Genomic DNA, 12293 nt, shown 5'->3' with positions numbered 1-12293 from the left:
CCCCACCTGCCCGCAGACCCTCCCAGCAAAAAGCTGAAAAGTCTGCAATCTGGGCGGTCTCTCTGGGGGCCACGTCTGCTCTCTGTATCAAGACAGACGGATGAGGAACATCTCAGGGCGCAGACGGGGCTGGTGGCAGGGGACCGGGGTGCAGTTACGGAGCCCATGCTCTCCAACCAAAAACTGGCCTCTCATACTTGTTCCTGTGGGTGAGGCAGGCGGCCTGAGGGAGGAGAAACAGGGTTTCTGGGAAAAGGCAATACAGGGACAGTATCTGAACTCAGGATGTTCCTGGGAAACCCAGACGGATGGCTGCCATGCTGTGCTGGGAACGCAAGCGTCCACGTCCCATGCTGGCTGCATAATGAGACTTTACAGGAGCTGGGAAGGGGCTGACTCACACCATCCAGCCTTGTAGGAAAAGCCATAAGCAGCTGATTCCTTTCCTCTCTTGCTGGAAGCCTGGGGACGTCACCTCTGCCCACGTCGCCCTCTGCCCCACAGTGGCTTACGTTTATCTAGTACTCAGGCACTTCTGTTAGTGCTGAGTGATGCTCCTGGGCTTTAACTTATTCCATTCTCACCACAACCCCAGGGAGTAGGTGCTTATCTGCATTCTTCCCACGAGGACACGGAGGCATCGCCCAAGGCCCATGCACTGGGGAGTGGCCCGGGGTGGGGGGACATTCCCACCCGGGCATTCAGGCTGCGCCCGTTGGCACCGGCAGCACCTCTATTTACACAGGAGGGGCTTAGCTGGAGGAAGAACAGCTGACGAGGAGGCAGTGCCTCCATCCCATTAAATGAGCCCATTCTGGCCCCCAGTTTCCAGATGGGCAAACTGGGAGGAAAGCAGTGGGTGAGAAGGCGTGAGGAGGGGCGAGTGGCAAAAGTGAGTAAGTGGAAAGAGACCCATCCCGGGTCCGCAGGCTTCAGGAGAGAAAAACTTGCAGGAGGCGAACCGACGAGGTCATTGTGGGATGCCACGTGCCCTCCCTCACTTTCTGTAAAATTACAAGAAATGCAAATGGGCTATGGTAAGTAGCCCACTCCTCCCAGCTCCTCTGGGACCCCTGCGCTGGAGCCTGGCCTCACTCCCTCCCCGTCCAAAGGTTTGGGGGATGTTAGTTAAATCCGTAGGGATGCCTGGCTTGGTCCCTTTCAAACAGGGAATGCATGTCATTTCCATCCGGTGCTGAACTGAATTTGGGGTGGCCTCGGGTTCTCTGCTTTCCCCTCTCCAGGGAGGAAAGCGAGAGCAGAAACACAGCGTTTCTTCTGTCTGTTCTGGAGCCTTTTGTGAAATGGAGCTGCAAGCATCCTTGTTTTTCCTTTCTCACCCTCAGCGGGGTCTCTGCAGGAATTGGTTTGGCTCCATGGGGCTTGGCCTGGGAAGGGGCCGCTGCCCTCGCCCCGTTGTTACTGTGGTTACCATGGTTACGGCTGAGGCTGGCGTTTGGGGGAAGTGATTCTCCGGGTGGCTGGACCAACTCTCAGGGGCTTCTCCTGGTTTCCCGCTTACTCCTGGCCATTTCTCAGGGCTTCTCAGAACCTCCCCCAGAGTGGAAGGAGGCAAACAGAAGGAGGGCGAACCTCGGATCTGTCGGCTACTTCGCGTGTTAGTGGACTTCAGAGAAAACCACTGGGCCACCCGGAGTTCAGGGACACCAATGCTATTCCCCAAACCTGGCACCCAATGAATGTGTCAAATAAAAACTTCAATGAACAAAGGATGAAGGAGAAACCCCTGGCTATAAGACTTGGGTTGAAAAAAAATTATCTGTTTGTCTGTGATGTTGAAGGCACGGGATAATTATTTGTCTGTGATGTTGAAGGCACGGGATAATTATTTGTCTGTGATGTTGAAGGCACGGGATAATTATTTGTCTGTGATGTTGAAGGCACGGGATAATTATTTGTCTGTGATGTTGAAGGCACGGGATAATTATTTGTCTGTGATGTTGAAGGCACGGGATAATTATTTGTCTGTGATGTTGAAGGCACGGGATAATTATTTGTCTGTGATGTTGAAGGCACGGGATAATTACGAGTTAATTGGGTCAGGTTTACACATTTGTTATTACCTCTAAAATAATCTTTTCAGAACCTCTTTTTAGCTCTTGAGTGTAATTCTCCAGAATTTATACTGCATCTCTACCTGATGCTCAAGCATGATTACAGGCACATAACTTTGTCATGGCTTTTAATTTCTGCCCAACTCCAATTCTAATGAATTAGGTTCACTCCTCAGTTAGAAACCGGAGTCATAGATGGGAAGTGCACTCTGGGTGGCTGGGTTTCCTGGAAGGGCTTTGGGGCAGAGGCTCTTTTGAGCAATGGTCCCTCAATCCATGCCAATCCTTGAATCATTGTTGCAGCTTCAGAAGGGACACTTGAGCATTCACCTGGTCCAATGACTTCATTTTCTGGTTGAAGAAACTGAGCGGAGATGAGGAGTGACTATGATGGATGGGATTGTCAGCCCCCCCATGCCTCCCACCCTTCCTCCACGCTGGCTGCCTGTGACCCTGCTGGTCTTTCCACTAGAGCGGGTGGAGTATATTTCCCCCACTCCATGGATGTCGGGCTTGACTGATGGAGTGTGGGTGGAAGTCTCAAGCCAAGGGCCTGGGAGGCACCTGTGTTTGCCCTTGCCCTCCTGCATTCCAATGATCCACCGTGAGAAGACATTCCCCAGGTAGCCACTGGTCCAAAGAAAATGAGCACACACACACGGAGTGGACATGAACCCCACCTGCTGCCTGAATCAAAGGTAACCACACTGGAGTTGGAAGCAGACTGCTTAGCCAGTGCCCTCTAAGATCAGTTACTCTATGGTCTACCTGTCGACATGTGAGCAGGCGCATAAAGTCTTGTGATTCTAAACCACGGAATTTAGGGCTGGTTGTTACACAGTGTGTTGCAGCGACAGCTGACTGATACAGTTACTGGGCTGAAACCCCTGCGCCTACTCCCCTCTGGTTGAGAGTATTTCTCTCTGAAGAGGTCCGGCACTGCACGGGGTCCTGGACTCACCATCCACACCATCATGTAGGAGAAGGCTGCGATCCACAGCGTGGAGGAAGCGAAGGTCACCATAAACCACTTCTCCCAGCGGGGCTTGTTGCAGTTGGGGACAGTGAAGTACAAGACAAAGCTCAGGGGCCAGGTGAACGCCCATTTCACTGTTTCCAGTTTGCCAGCTGGGAAAACAACAAAGGCAAAAAGAAAAAAAAATAAATCAGCGAGCTACATGTCTCTGCTCCACCCTCTGCACGGCTGTCCCCGGACATTTACATCCTAACGGAAGGCCTGTGAAATAAGCCCGACCATGTTGCTCTTTTCCCGGTAGACTCAAATGGCTTTCCACCAGCAACAAAACCAAGCGGAATAAAAAGTTATCCACTGCCACCTGCTACTCAGGCAACTGGAGCCAGGTGGAAAAGGATGAGGAGGATTCTCAGGATACAAACGGGGTGGGGGGAGAGTGAGGGGTCGGGGTGGAGGTGGGGGAGGGGAGGTAGAGACCGCCAGCTGCCTCTGGGTCCTTCTCCCCATGGACAGGCAGCTACATCTTCCCAGATTCTAAGGCGTTAGCGGGCACGGCGCCACCTAGTGGAATTGATCAACATCCTCTGTCAACTTGCTGAAATCTTGAAAGACCATCTGAAACTCTCAAGGTTGTCAAAACACCACTTGAGTGTCCACATCCCAAGCTGCTATGGATTTGCAAATCCATAATTGCTGCCTGGCTCTAACTACTTACTGCCATGGACAAGATGATGGATCTGTCAGTGATGACCTGATCCTACCATCTCTGAGTGCTGCCTGAGTGCTGAGTATCAAAGACACCCATAAATGCTTATTTTGGTGACAACATTACCACGAGTTCCTGTAGCCTCAGATTTGAGAAACACAGTAGTTCTCCTTTGGCCATTATTACCGTCCTGCTTAAGTGCTAACTCACCTCTAAAAAGAAATATCAAGATCTCCATCTTCCAGAAAGTTCTCTGTGTGCATCCTGGTCAACATCCCACCCCTCTACCACCATAGATTCGTTTTTCCTGTTCTCCAGCTTCAAATAAATGAAATCATATTGTATTTTTTTGTGTGTCTACCTTCTTTAATTCAACATAATGTTTTCTGAGTTTCATTCATATGCAATTCATTCCTAATTGCTCTGTAGTGTCCCATCCTGTGAATACACCACGATTTGTTTATCCATTCTTCCGTGGAGGGGATTTGGGTTGTTGCCAGTTTTCAGGTATTACAAGGAAAGAGGCAGGGAGCTTTCTTGTAGGAGTCTTTTTGCGGGCGTGTTTCCATTTCTCTTGGGCAAAGAGCCAGGAGTCGAATTGCTGAGTCATAGGGTGGGTGTTTATTTAACTTTGTAAGAAACACTAAACTGTTTTCTAAAATGATTATTCCGTTTTATATTCCCTCCAGAGTTAAGGAGGTATTTTTAAAATTACATTTTGAATAGTATGAATAAAATTTATTTTATAATTTTACAATTTATTTTATAATTTTATGCTAGCATCCAGCACTTATTCATACGTCTCTTACCAGTCTCCAAACAGGTTCCTAAAACTATTTAAGAGGAAAACTGCAGAGTAAAGTTACACAACACCACTTTTGGCCCCTGGTCTCCCTGGACGGCAGGGTGGTCTCTAGGGGGAGATGGGGGCTTTCTCATCAGACAGCGCTGGGTCCAGAACCCGTTCTGCCGGAGTCGAGTACCTCAGTTACTTAAATTCCCTAAGCCTCAGTTTCCTCATCTGTAAAATGTGGACACAGAAACACTGAGCTTGAGGGTTGCTGGCAGAATTAAATGAACCATTAGGACAGGGATTGGGGCAACATAAGTTTGCACGTTACTGGACTCAAAACCCTCAGAATCTTTCCTGACTCTCCATTCTTTCATTCCCCACCTCAACCCTGGCCACCTGCCCAGGGAACTCGATCCGTCTGCATCCTCCTATCCCCATGGCCTCTCCCTGGACCAGGTCCTCCATCTATGACCTGGCTGAAGACCTGGCTTCCTAAGGGGACTCCCAGCTCCCTCACCTGCCCCACCTCCATCTGCGTGCCACTGACAGCCAGAGTCTCAGAAAGCAAACTGTTCTAGAACCTTCCACTGGCTTCCAGTGCCCTCAGAGTAAAACCACATCTTCCCACAAGGCAAATCATTGACTGGTTTGGCTCCTGTCTGCCACTCCCCCTGCTTACACACTCCCCTGGCTCCAAGCCTCCTTCTGCCTCAGGGACTTTGCATCTGTGGTTCCCTCTGGATAGAGCTTGTGGCTGTGTCTGTCCTGTTGAGCAGGTGACCTCCCAACACAAATGTCACCAGACCCCTCAGATCACCCAGTCTGAGATCCCCTCCCACCCCACTCCTTGCTTTCCCATCACCTGCATTTATCTGCTTCATAGCAAATGTTTTCTATTTGAAATTAACAGGTTTATTTGTTTCCTCACTATTTTCAGCTGCCCCCAAACTAGAATATAAACTCTATAAGAACGAGTGTTTTCTCCAACTTGTTCATCACTCTGTTTTGATGCCACGAACAGTGCAGGGCACACATCACATGCTCCATACGTATTAGTATCAACAGTAATGACATAACTACGAACAATCTAATCAGACGGACCAAAGGAAACTATCTGTTTTTGAGAATCTAAGGGCATCCCACTTACAGGTGCGCAATAAAGCAAAGAGAACACATTTGTAAGAAAGGAGGAGTGTCTCTCCATTAGCTGCTATGCATCTGTTTAGATTTAAGGTTTGGAGGTGGTGAGTGAACAATGAGAACACTGGCTGTGCCTGGCTGGATTACAAAGCAACCAGGCTGTCTGGGAGCTTTCTGTGAGGGGCTTTCAAATGCTGCACCATCCAGAACACAGCCAGATCCTAGGATCCCAAATGCTTCCTGGAATTCCACACATTCCTAAAGCCTGCACTGTGGTGATAAGGGATGGATGCACCTGGGGCCCTCGGCATCCCCTCACTGACCACCCGGTCCTCCTAATGCCCTCCCAGGGGGAGGGAGAGACAGATAGAGAGAGAGAGAGAGAGAGAGAGAGAGAGAGAGAGCGCGAGAGGGAGGGAGGGAGGGAGGGAGGGAGAGAGAGAGACACTTGGTTCATTTAAAATACAGCTGCTTTAAAAATTCTGACTTGACACTGGAAGGGCATTGTATCTAGAAAACGGTTTTCACTATCATTAAAAATGATATGTTTTCTTTAACTTACAGCTCCACTCTGACAACAACAAAACAGAAATTCTGCAACGAGCCTTTAAATGTAATATAACAAGTGTAACTCCTCAAACACACCAAGTGATGCAGAAATGTGCTTTTTATGTGATTTCGAGCACCAGGAGCGTTCAGGTAAGGATCGTCGAAATTTCTATTTCTGAACAAAGGGGTAAAAACTGTATCCCTTCTTCTTTCAGCCAGTATTTCTGGACATTTTCCCATCTTTTGTTCCATTGTCATGTGGTCTGTGGTGGGTGGGTCTATTCATCAATTTAACAAATATTTAGTGAACGCCCACTACACCGCTCTGTGCGGGCACTGCTTCAGGTGCTGAGCACATAGCAGCGAATTAACAAAACACCACTCCCTGCACCTGAACCTGATGTCGCAGCGATTATGTGATGTTTTCAAAATCAGCCAGAAAGTCAGGGGATGAAGCAAGGGCGTGAGCTTAGGACTCTGAGCACAGAGCACCCCGTTGAGCATCACTCTTCCTAAAAAGCAGAGAACTTGTTCCCAAGTTATAGTCCTTTAAAAATTTATTTTAAAACTTTTATTAATTTTTAATTTTACTGAGTTATAATTAACATACAATACGACATTAGTTGCAGATGCACAACATAGCAATTCAGTATTTTTATGTATTATGAAATGGTCACTGCTTTGAGACCAGTTGAGACTATACTGAGTTATATAGTGCTGACCAAGCTTTTTAGGAAGCTTAATACTGTCAGACGGAGGAAAAGTCATTGCTCAGTATTGCAGACCCAGAACTAAGTATATACATTTGTTCTAATTATATAGGCAATAAAAATGCACATTGTGTTAAAATGGAAAGTGTAGAGAAAACAAAAAATAATTTCACCTAGGATAAACATACTAATATTTTGGTGTATTTTGTTTCAGTTTGTGCTCCAGGGAAGTGTATTTACCTCCATACACATGTAACTGTTTCTCTTTCTGTCAGTCAGTAGTAAGAAGACTTTCTTCTCATAAGAGGTAAGAATATAAGTACAATTTATATGTATGTAGACATATAGATACATACACTATGCATAGGTATATATAATAAATACATGTATGCAACCTATATGTATGTTATATGCACATAAACATGTGTTAATATAGGTGTATATATTATATAATACACGATATGTTAACTATGTGTAAATATTCGTGTATTAATATACACTATATTAAAGGTATACAGTATATATAAACCATGTTACATGCACACATTAACTCAATCATACATGTGCACAGAGTACATATATGCACATACACACATAGACACGCATGTCCTATATATGCGTCTGTTTACACACTCCCACACAGTTACTTACTTGTTCATTATACACACTCTAGTCAAGCACTGGTGGCAGAAACACAGGGAACCCAGGCCCCTGCAGGATTCCCGTGGGAGGGAAACACATCCTCACCCAGTGGAGGGGCTTTTTTCAGGCCGAAGGAACTTGGCCTGAGAGGACCCTCAAGGGCCCTCTGCTGGCCTGAGGGCCTCCACCCACTCACCACTGGGACGAAGCGTCCCTTCCCAGGGGAAGGCCTGGCCGGACACTCAGCCCCCAGCCTCGAATGGAGGTTCCAGGCCCGGGAACGGGGTTTCTCAGCAGCTGGTGGAGGACAGGGGGCCACACTCGGACAAGCCCATCCTCCACTTCAGAGGCAGAACCAGGCCCTGACCTAGGCTTCCCGGCGACACAGAGGAACCGTGAAGATGGCTGGTGGGACCGTGGGCCTCTAGCCCCCGCCACCCGCGGTGGCCCATGGACCAGCAGATCGGCATCACCTGAGGGCCTGTTAGAGACGCAGAATCTCGGGCCGCACCCGGCCCTCCCGAATCAGAGCCCACCCTTTGTCAAGGATGCCCAGGTGAGAAGGGCTGGTGTAGGGGGACTCAGGATCCCACTTCCGGTCTCAGCACCTTGGGGCCCTGGGGTGAAGCCGAGACCCCTGGGGTGGCAGGACCACGCACAACATCCCTCCTCCTTGCAGACCTGTGCTTCCAAAGGACAGAGGGTGCCTGAGGGGGGTGCCTGAGCCCACACCTGCAGCCATGTCTCCCAACACGTGAGAAGGCCCTGGGGCCTCCACATCTGCATGCTAATCCCAGGGGCAAGGGTGGGGAGCAGAAGTGCAAGATACCCCGAAGCCTCACAGTTAGGTCTGGGGTGTACCTCGTCCAGGTGAGGAACAGGGAACACGTGACCCACAGGGGGCCCCTCTGTCTCACTGAGTGATGAGGGTTGTCTGCTCTCACACACGTGGCTCTGATGTTTTCCCGGAGGGGTGCACGTGGGCTCCTGGGCTCCAGGGCCAGCACAGCGCCAGCCACTTACAAACTCGTCAACTGGCCTCACGGCTTCCTTCGTCGGGGTAAGACTTTAGCCAAGCGCGCGCTCCTGGAGCTTGGTTGCGGGCTGCTGACTGTGAACTCTAAAAACATGGGCTGGGGGAGGCGGAATTCCAGGTGTGGCCCCCAAGGTCTGTGCCCCAGCTTTCACAGCCTGCGGGAAGGATGAACCACCAGCCCTAACGGTGCTAGGCTCTAGGGCAGAGCTGACCTCCAGACGGGCAGGTCATGACCCATCACGGGAGCCCTCGGAAGCAGAAGGGGAGGCTAGAGGGGTGGGGAGTGTGGGGAGGACCAGATGCAACACACGGTGCTGGTTTGCTAGATGAGGGGCCATGGGAGCAGAAGGCGGCGGCCTTGGCACAGGGAGCAGCCCCGGTGACAGCCACGAGGAAGAGACAGACTCAGCCCTGCAGCCACCAGGAACCCACTCCTGCCAGGAACCCGAGTGTGCCGGGGCCTCTAGGAAGGCCCACAGCCCTGTCCACCCACCTCCATCACGGCCCTGTGAGCCTCGGAACACCCAGCCGGGCCACGCCAGACTTCTGACCCCCAGAACCCGAGCAAACCAACAGGTTTAAGCCGCGAGGCTTGTTCTCATTTGTTACAAAGCAGTAGAAAATGAACACAAGGCCTTACGAAGGAGGAGCGGGGGGTCTGGTCATTTCATCCTTAACATGTGTTTGTCCTGGGCGATAGGAAGGTTGCTAAGAAATGTTGCCAAAGGTGGCAAAATGGATAAAGAACCAGGATAGTTTTTTCTAGCAAGATAAGCTACTAACAAGTAATGATTTAATTCTGGGTGGGCGATTCTGGAGTTTGGGGTCTAGGAATCTGGGTGGGTATTTTCTAGTTAGTTTTGGTCAGCCCTTGACCAGGTTGAGGTCTCAGGAGCCCTGAGGGGGCCCCGGCGCCCCCCTGAGCTTTACCTGCTGTCCCTGGACACAAAGAGGGGTAGAGAAGGAGCCTGCGTCCAAAAGTAACATGCGACTCTGATACCCTGTGCCCACGCCTCACCATTAAACGGCCTTTCACGTGGAACCAGCACTCCCGCCTGAAAACCTACAGCCGCCATGCATCCCAGCACCTTAGAGAAGACACACAGGCTAATTAAACTTCACACACTTGGCAATGAATGCGAATTGGACCATCGCACTCTTTCTTGAAACAGCCAGAAACTTCCGGAAGGTCTAGCAGAATTCTTTGGGTTTGGTCCACCCGTTCCCCTAATGGGTAGGGCTGGGGGACAAGGCTGCGGGAACAGCCAAGTCTTTGCTGGAGGCCGCAGTCGGGGAGAAGGACGCTGCCCTGGTGGCCAGGGTCCTGAAAGCTTTACCAGCCTCCGCCTGTGCCTCCACCCGTCAAGGAGCCGGGGGATTCCCTGGGCCAGCCCCGCGGTGTGATTTAGGCACTGTCTACCCAGGTGTGCATCCCCTGTGGTGCCCATCCTGGAAACAGCAGGTCCTGGGACAGGTGGGGCCTGAATGGGGATGAGGGAAGAGCAAAGGCCGCCTGGGAGGGCTGCTGGGCCCCCAGGGCTGGCTTTGCCAGGACAGCCTCCCACCAACTGCAACGGGGTGGGTGAAGCCCTTCTCCCCCCAGCACCATGTGCCTGGCCAACGGGGTCACAGGCTTTCCTCCTTAGCTCCAGGCGACCCCGAGGAACAGCTGAGGGAGAGTCTCCTCGAAATGCCCACATTTCAGCCCATGACCGAGTGTCACCATCTTGGTCATCTTTGGACCCCCTACAATAGAGTCTTATCCGCTGTAAAAATTAACATAGGGCTTCCCTGGTGGCGCAGCGGTTGAGAGTCCACCTGCCGATACAGGGGACACGGGTTCGTGCCCCGGTCTGGGAAGATCCCACGTGCCGCGGAGCGGCTGGGCCCGTGAGCCATGGCCGCTGAGCCTGCGCGTCCGGAGCCTGTGCTCCGCAATGGGAGAGGCCACAACAGTGAGAGGCCCGCGTACCGCCAAAAAAAAAAAAAAAAAAAAAAAAAAAAAATTAACATAAATACTTCTACGTCATACAGAGATATTTCCTTGAATTTAAAATCAGAGAGGTCACCCAAGTCAAGGGCATCAACTCAGCAGCCTCAAAATAGCTCCAGACCCCACAGCCCAGCCCAGCCCAGACGCGGGACCTCTTACAGGGGGGGTCGAACGGCGTGTACGGCCCTTCCTCGTCCTCTTCGTCCTCCTCGCCCTCGTTCTCGTCGTTCTCGTTGTCCTCGTTCTCATTCTCCGTCTCGTTGCCAGCCTCGGCAACAACGTCGTCCCCCCGCGTCCCGTTCACACCTCTGTCCAGGGCGCTGCTGGGCCCCATCCCGTTCTCCACCGTGTGCTTAATCGGGATTTTGATGGCCACCTCGGATTCCCCATTGGCATAAGCCCTGCTGTTTATCAGTCTTTGTCTCTGGAAAAAGAAAGGCATGTTCTAATACGGCCAGAGGGGCTGCAAGTCCTCACACCCAGAACACCAGCTATTGGGATATTTCCCAGTCAGCTGGCAAGGAGGTGCTTCCAGAAGACTCTGCAGAGAAGTTCTAAGGGACTCCTCAAAGTGATAACCAACTCTGGGAGGAAGGATTAATCTTTCTGACCCACTGGAACTTGCAAATGCCTTCAGAGGAGAATCCCCATGTCTCAGGTGGGCACTGCTTTCCTATCAGGGTTCTTGATTCCCTGTGTGCTGGGGTGTTAACGTTCTCCTCCGGATTGCAGGAATTCCTCGGTCCACATGTGAGAAAGCCATACACGTGTGTTTGGATTACTGGGTCAATGAGGCTGCCGTTCTGGAGAAAGGAACACCCAGGAAAATTCAGGTCAGAGACTCTGCATTACTTTAAACTAGGGTAACCTTGATTTAGCAACTACTGTGCATTCACATCGGAGGGCTTTATTCAGATGGAAGATAAAAAGCAGAAGGTAGGTAGAAGGGATAGAAGCGTTTTTCTGGATCACTGGGAGCTGGACCACGTCTCTGGACACGTGGAGAGAGGGGCAAGGACCAAGATGCACAGCTGGTCCAGAGAGCGAAGATGCTGGGAAATGGCTGCGGGATATTACTGTGCGAAACACTGAGGTAGGTGCTTCTACCTTCAGACCAGGAAACTTTCTCCCCTTCCCAGTTTCCCACCCCGTCCACGGCAGATGGACTGTGCTTTCCCAGATACCTCATTGATCAACATGCGACTGGCCATGGAGAGTCGAGTCTTGGGGGGAAAGTGGCTGGTGATCATGATTCGAAGACCAGCCTCAGAGAAAGAGAGCTGGTGTGGGTAGGCTGACAGCAGCTCATCTACCATGATCACTGACGCTTTGCGGTGGAAATTGGCTGGGAAAATTAAAAACATAAAATAAAAATAACATTGATACTAGGAGCAGGAAAGAGATATTCATTCACCTTCCTTCCATTCCTTTCTTTCCTGCTCTCTCTCTTCTTTCCTCCTATCTTCCTTCCCTCCCTCCTTTCTTCCCTCCCTTTTCATCCCTCCAATCACCCATCCATCCATCCATCCATCCATCCATCCATCCATCTACGCATCCGACCGTTCATCATCTATCCATCCACCATCCAATCAACCATCCATCCATCCATCCATCCATCCACCCACCCATCCATCCATTCATCTATCCTCCCACCTACCCATCTATCCTTCCTC

At 50.7% G+C, this 12293-nt stretch overlaps 1 protein-coding gene across 1 annotated transcript in view; it reads right to left on the bottom strand.

Moving 5' to 3' along the window:
• The window catches only part of SLC24A3 (solute carrier family 24 member 3), a 464038-nt gene that overhangs the window by 24904 nt on the left and 426841 nt on the right, over positions 1–12293 (bottom strand). The window contains exons 11-13 of the mRNA XM_067707351.1: positions 11805–11965; positions 10780–11044; positions 3037–3203 (exon numbers count right to left, since the gene is read on the bottom strand). Coding sequence (XP_067563452.1) covers positions 3037–3203; positions 10780–11044; positions 11805–11965 — 593 coding nt within the window. The remainder of the gene's footprint in view (positions 1–3036; positions 3204–10779; positions 11045–11804; positions 11966–12293) is intronic.

The sequence above is a fragment of the Pseudorca crassidens genome, chromosome 15 (genome assembly GCF_039906515.1).
Source record: "Pseudorca crassidens isolate mPseCra1 chromosome 15, mPseCra1.hap1, whole genome shotgun sequence".
Taxonomy (NCBI): domain Eukaryota; kingdom Metazoa; phylum Chordata; class Mammalia; order Artiodactyla; family Delphinidae; genus Pseudorca; species Pseudorca crassidens.
The sequence above is the reverse complement of the archived record's forward strand: the minus strand, read 5'-3'. Positions and strand labels throughout refer to the sequence as shown.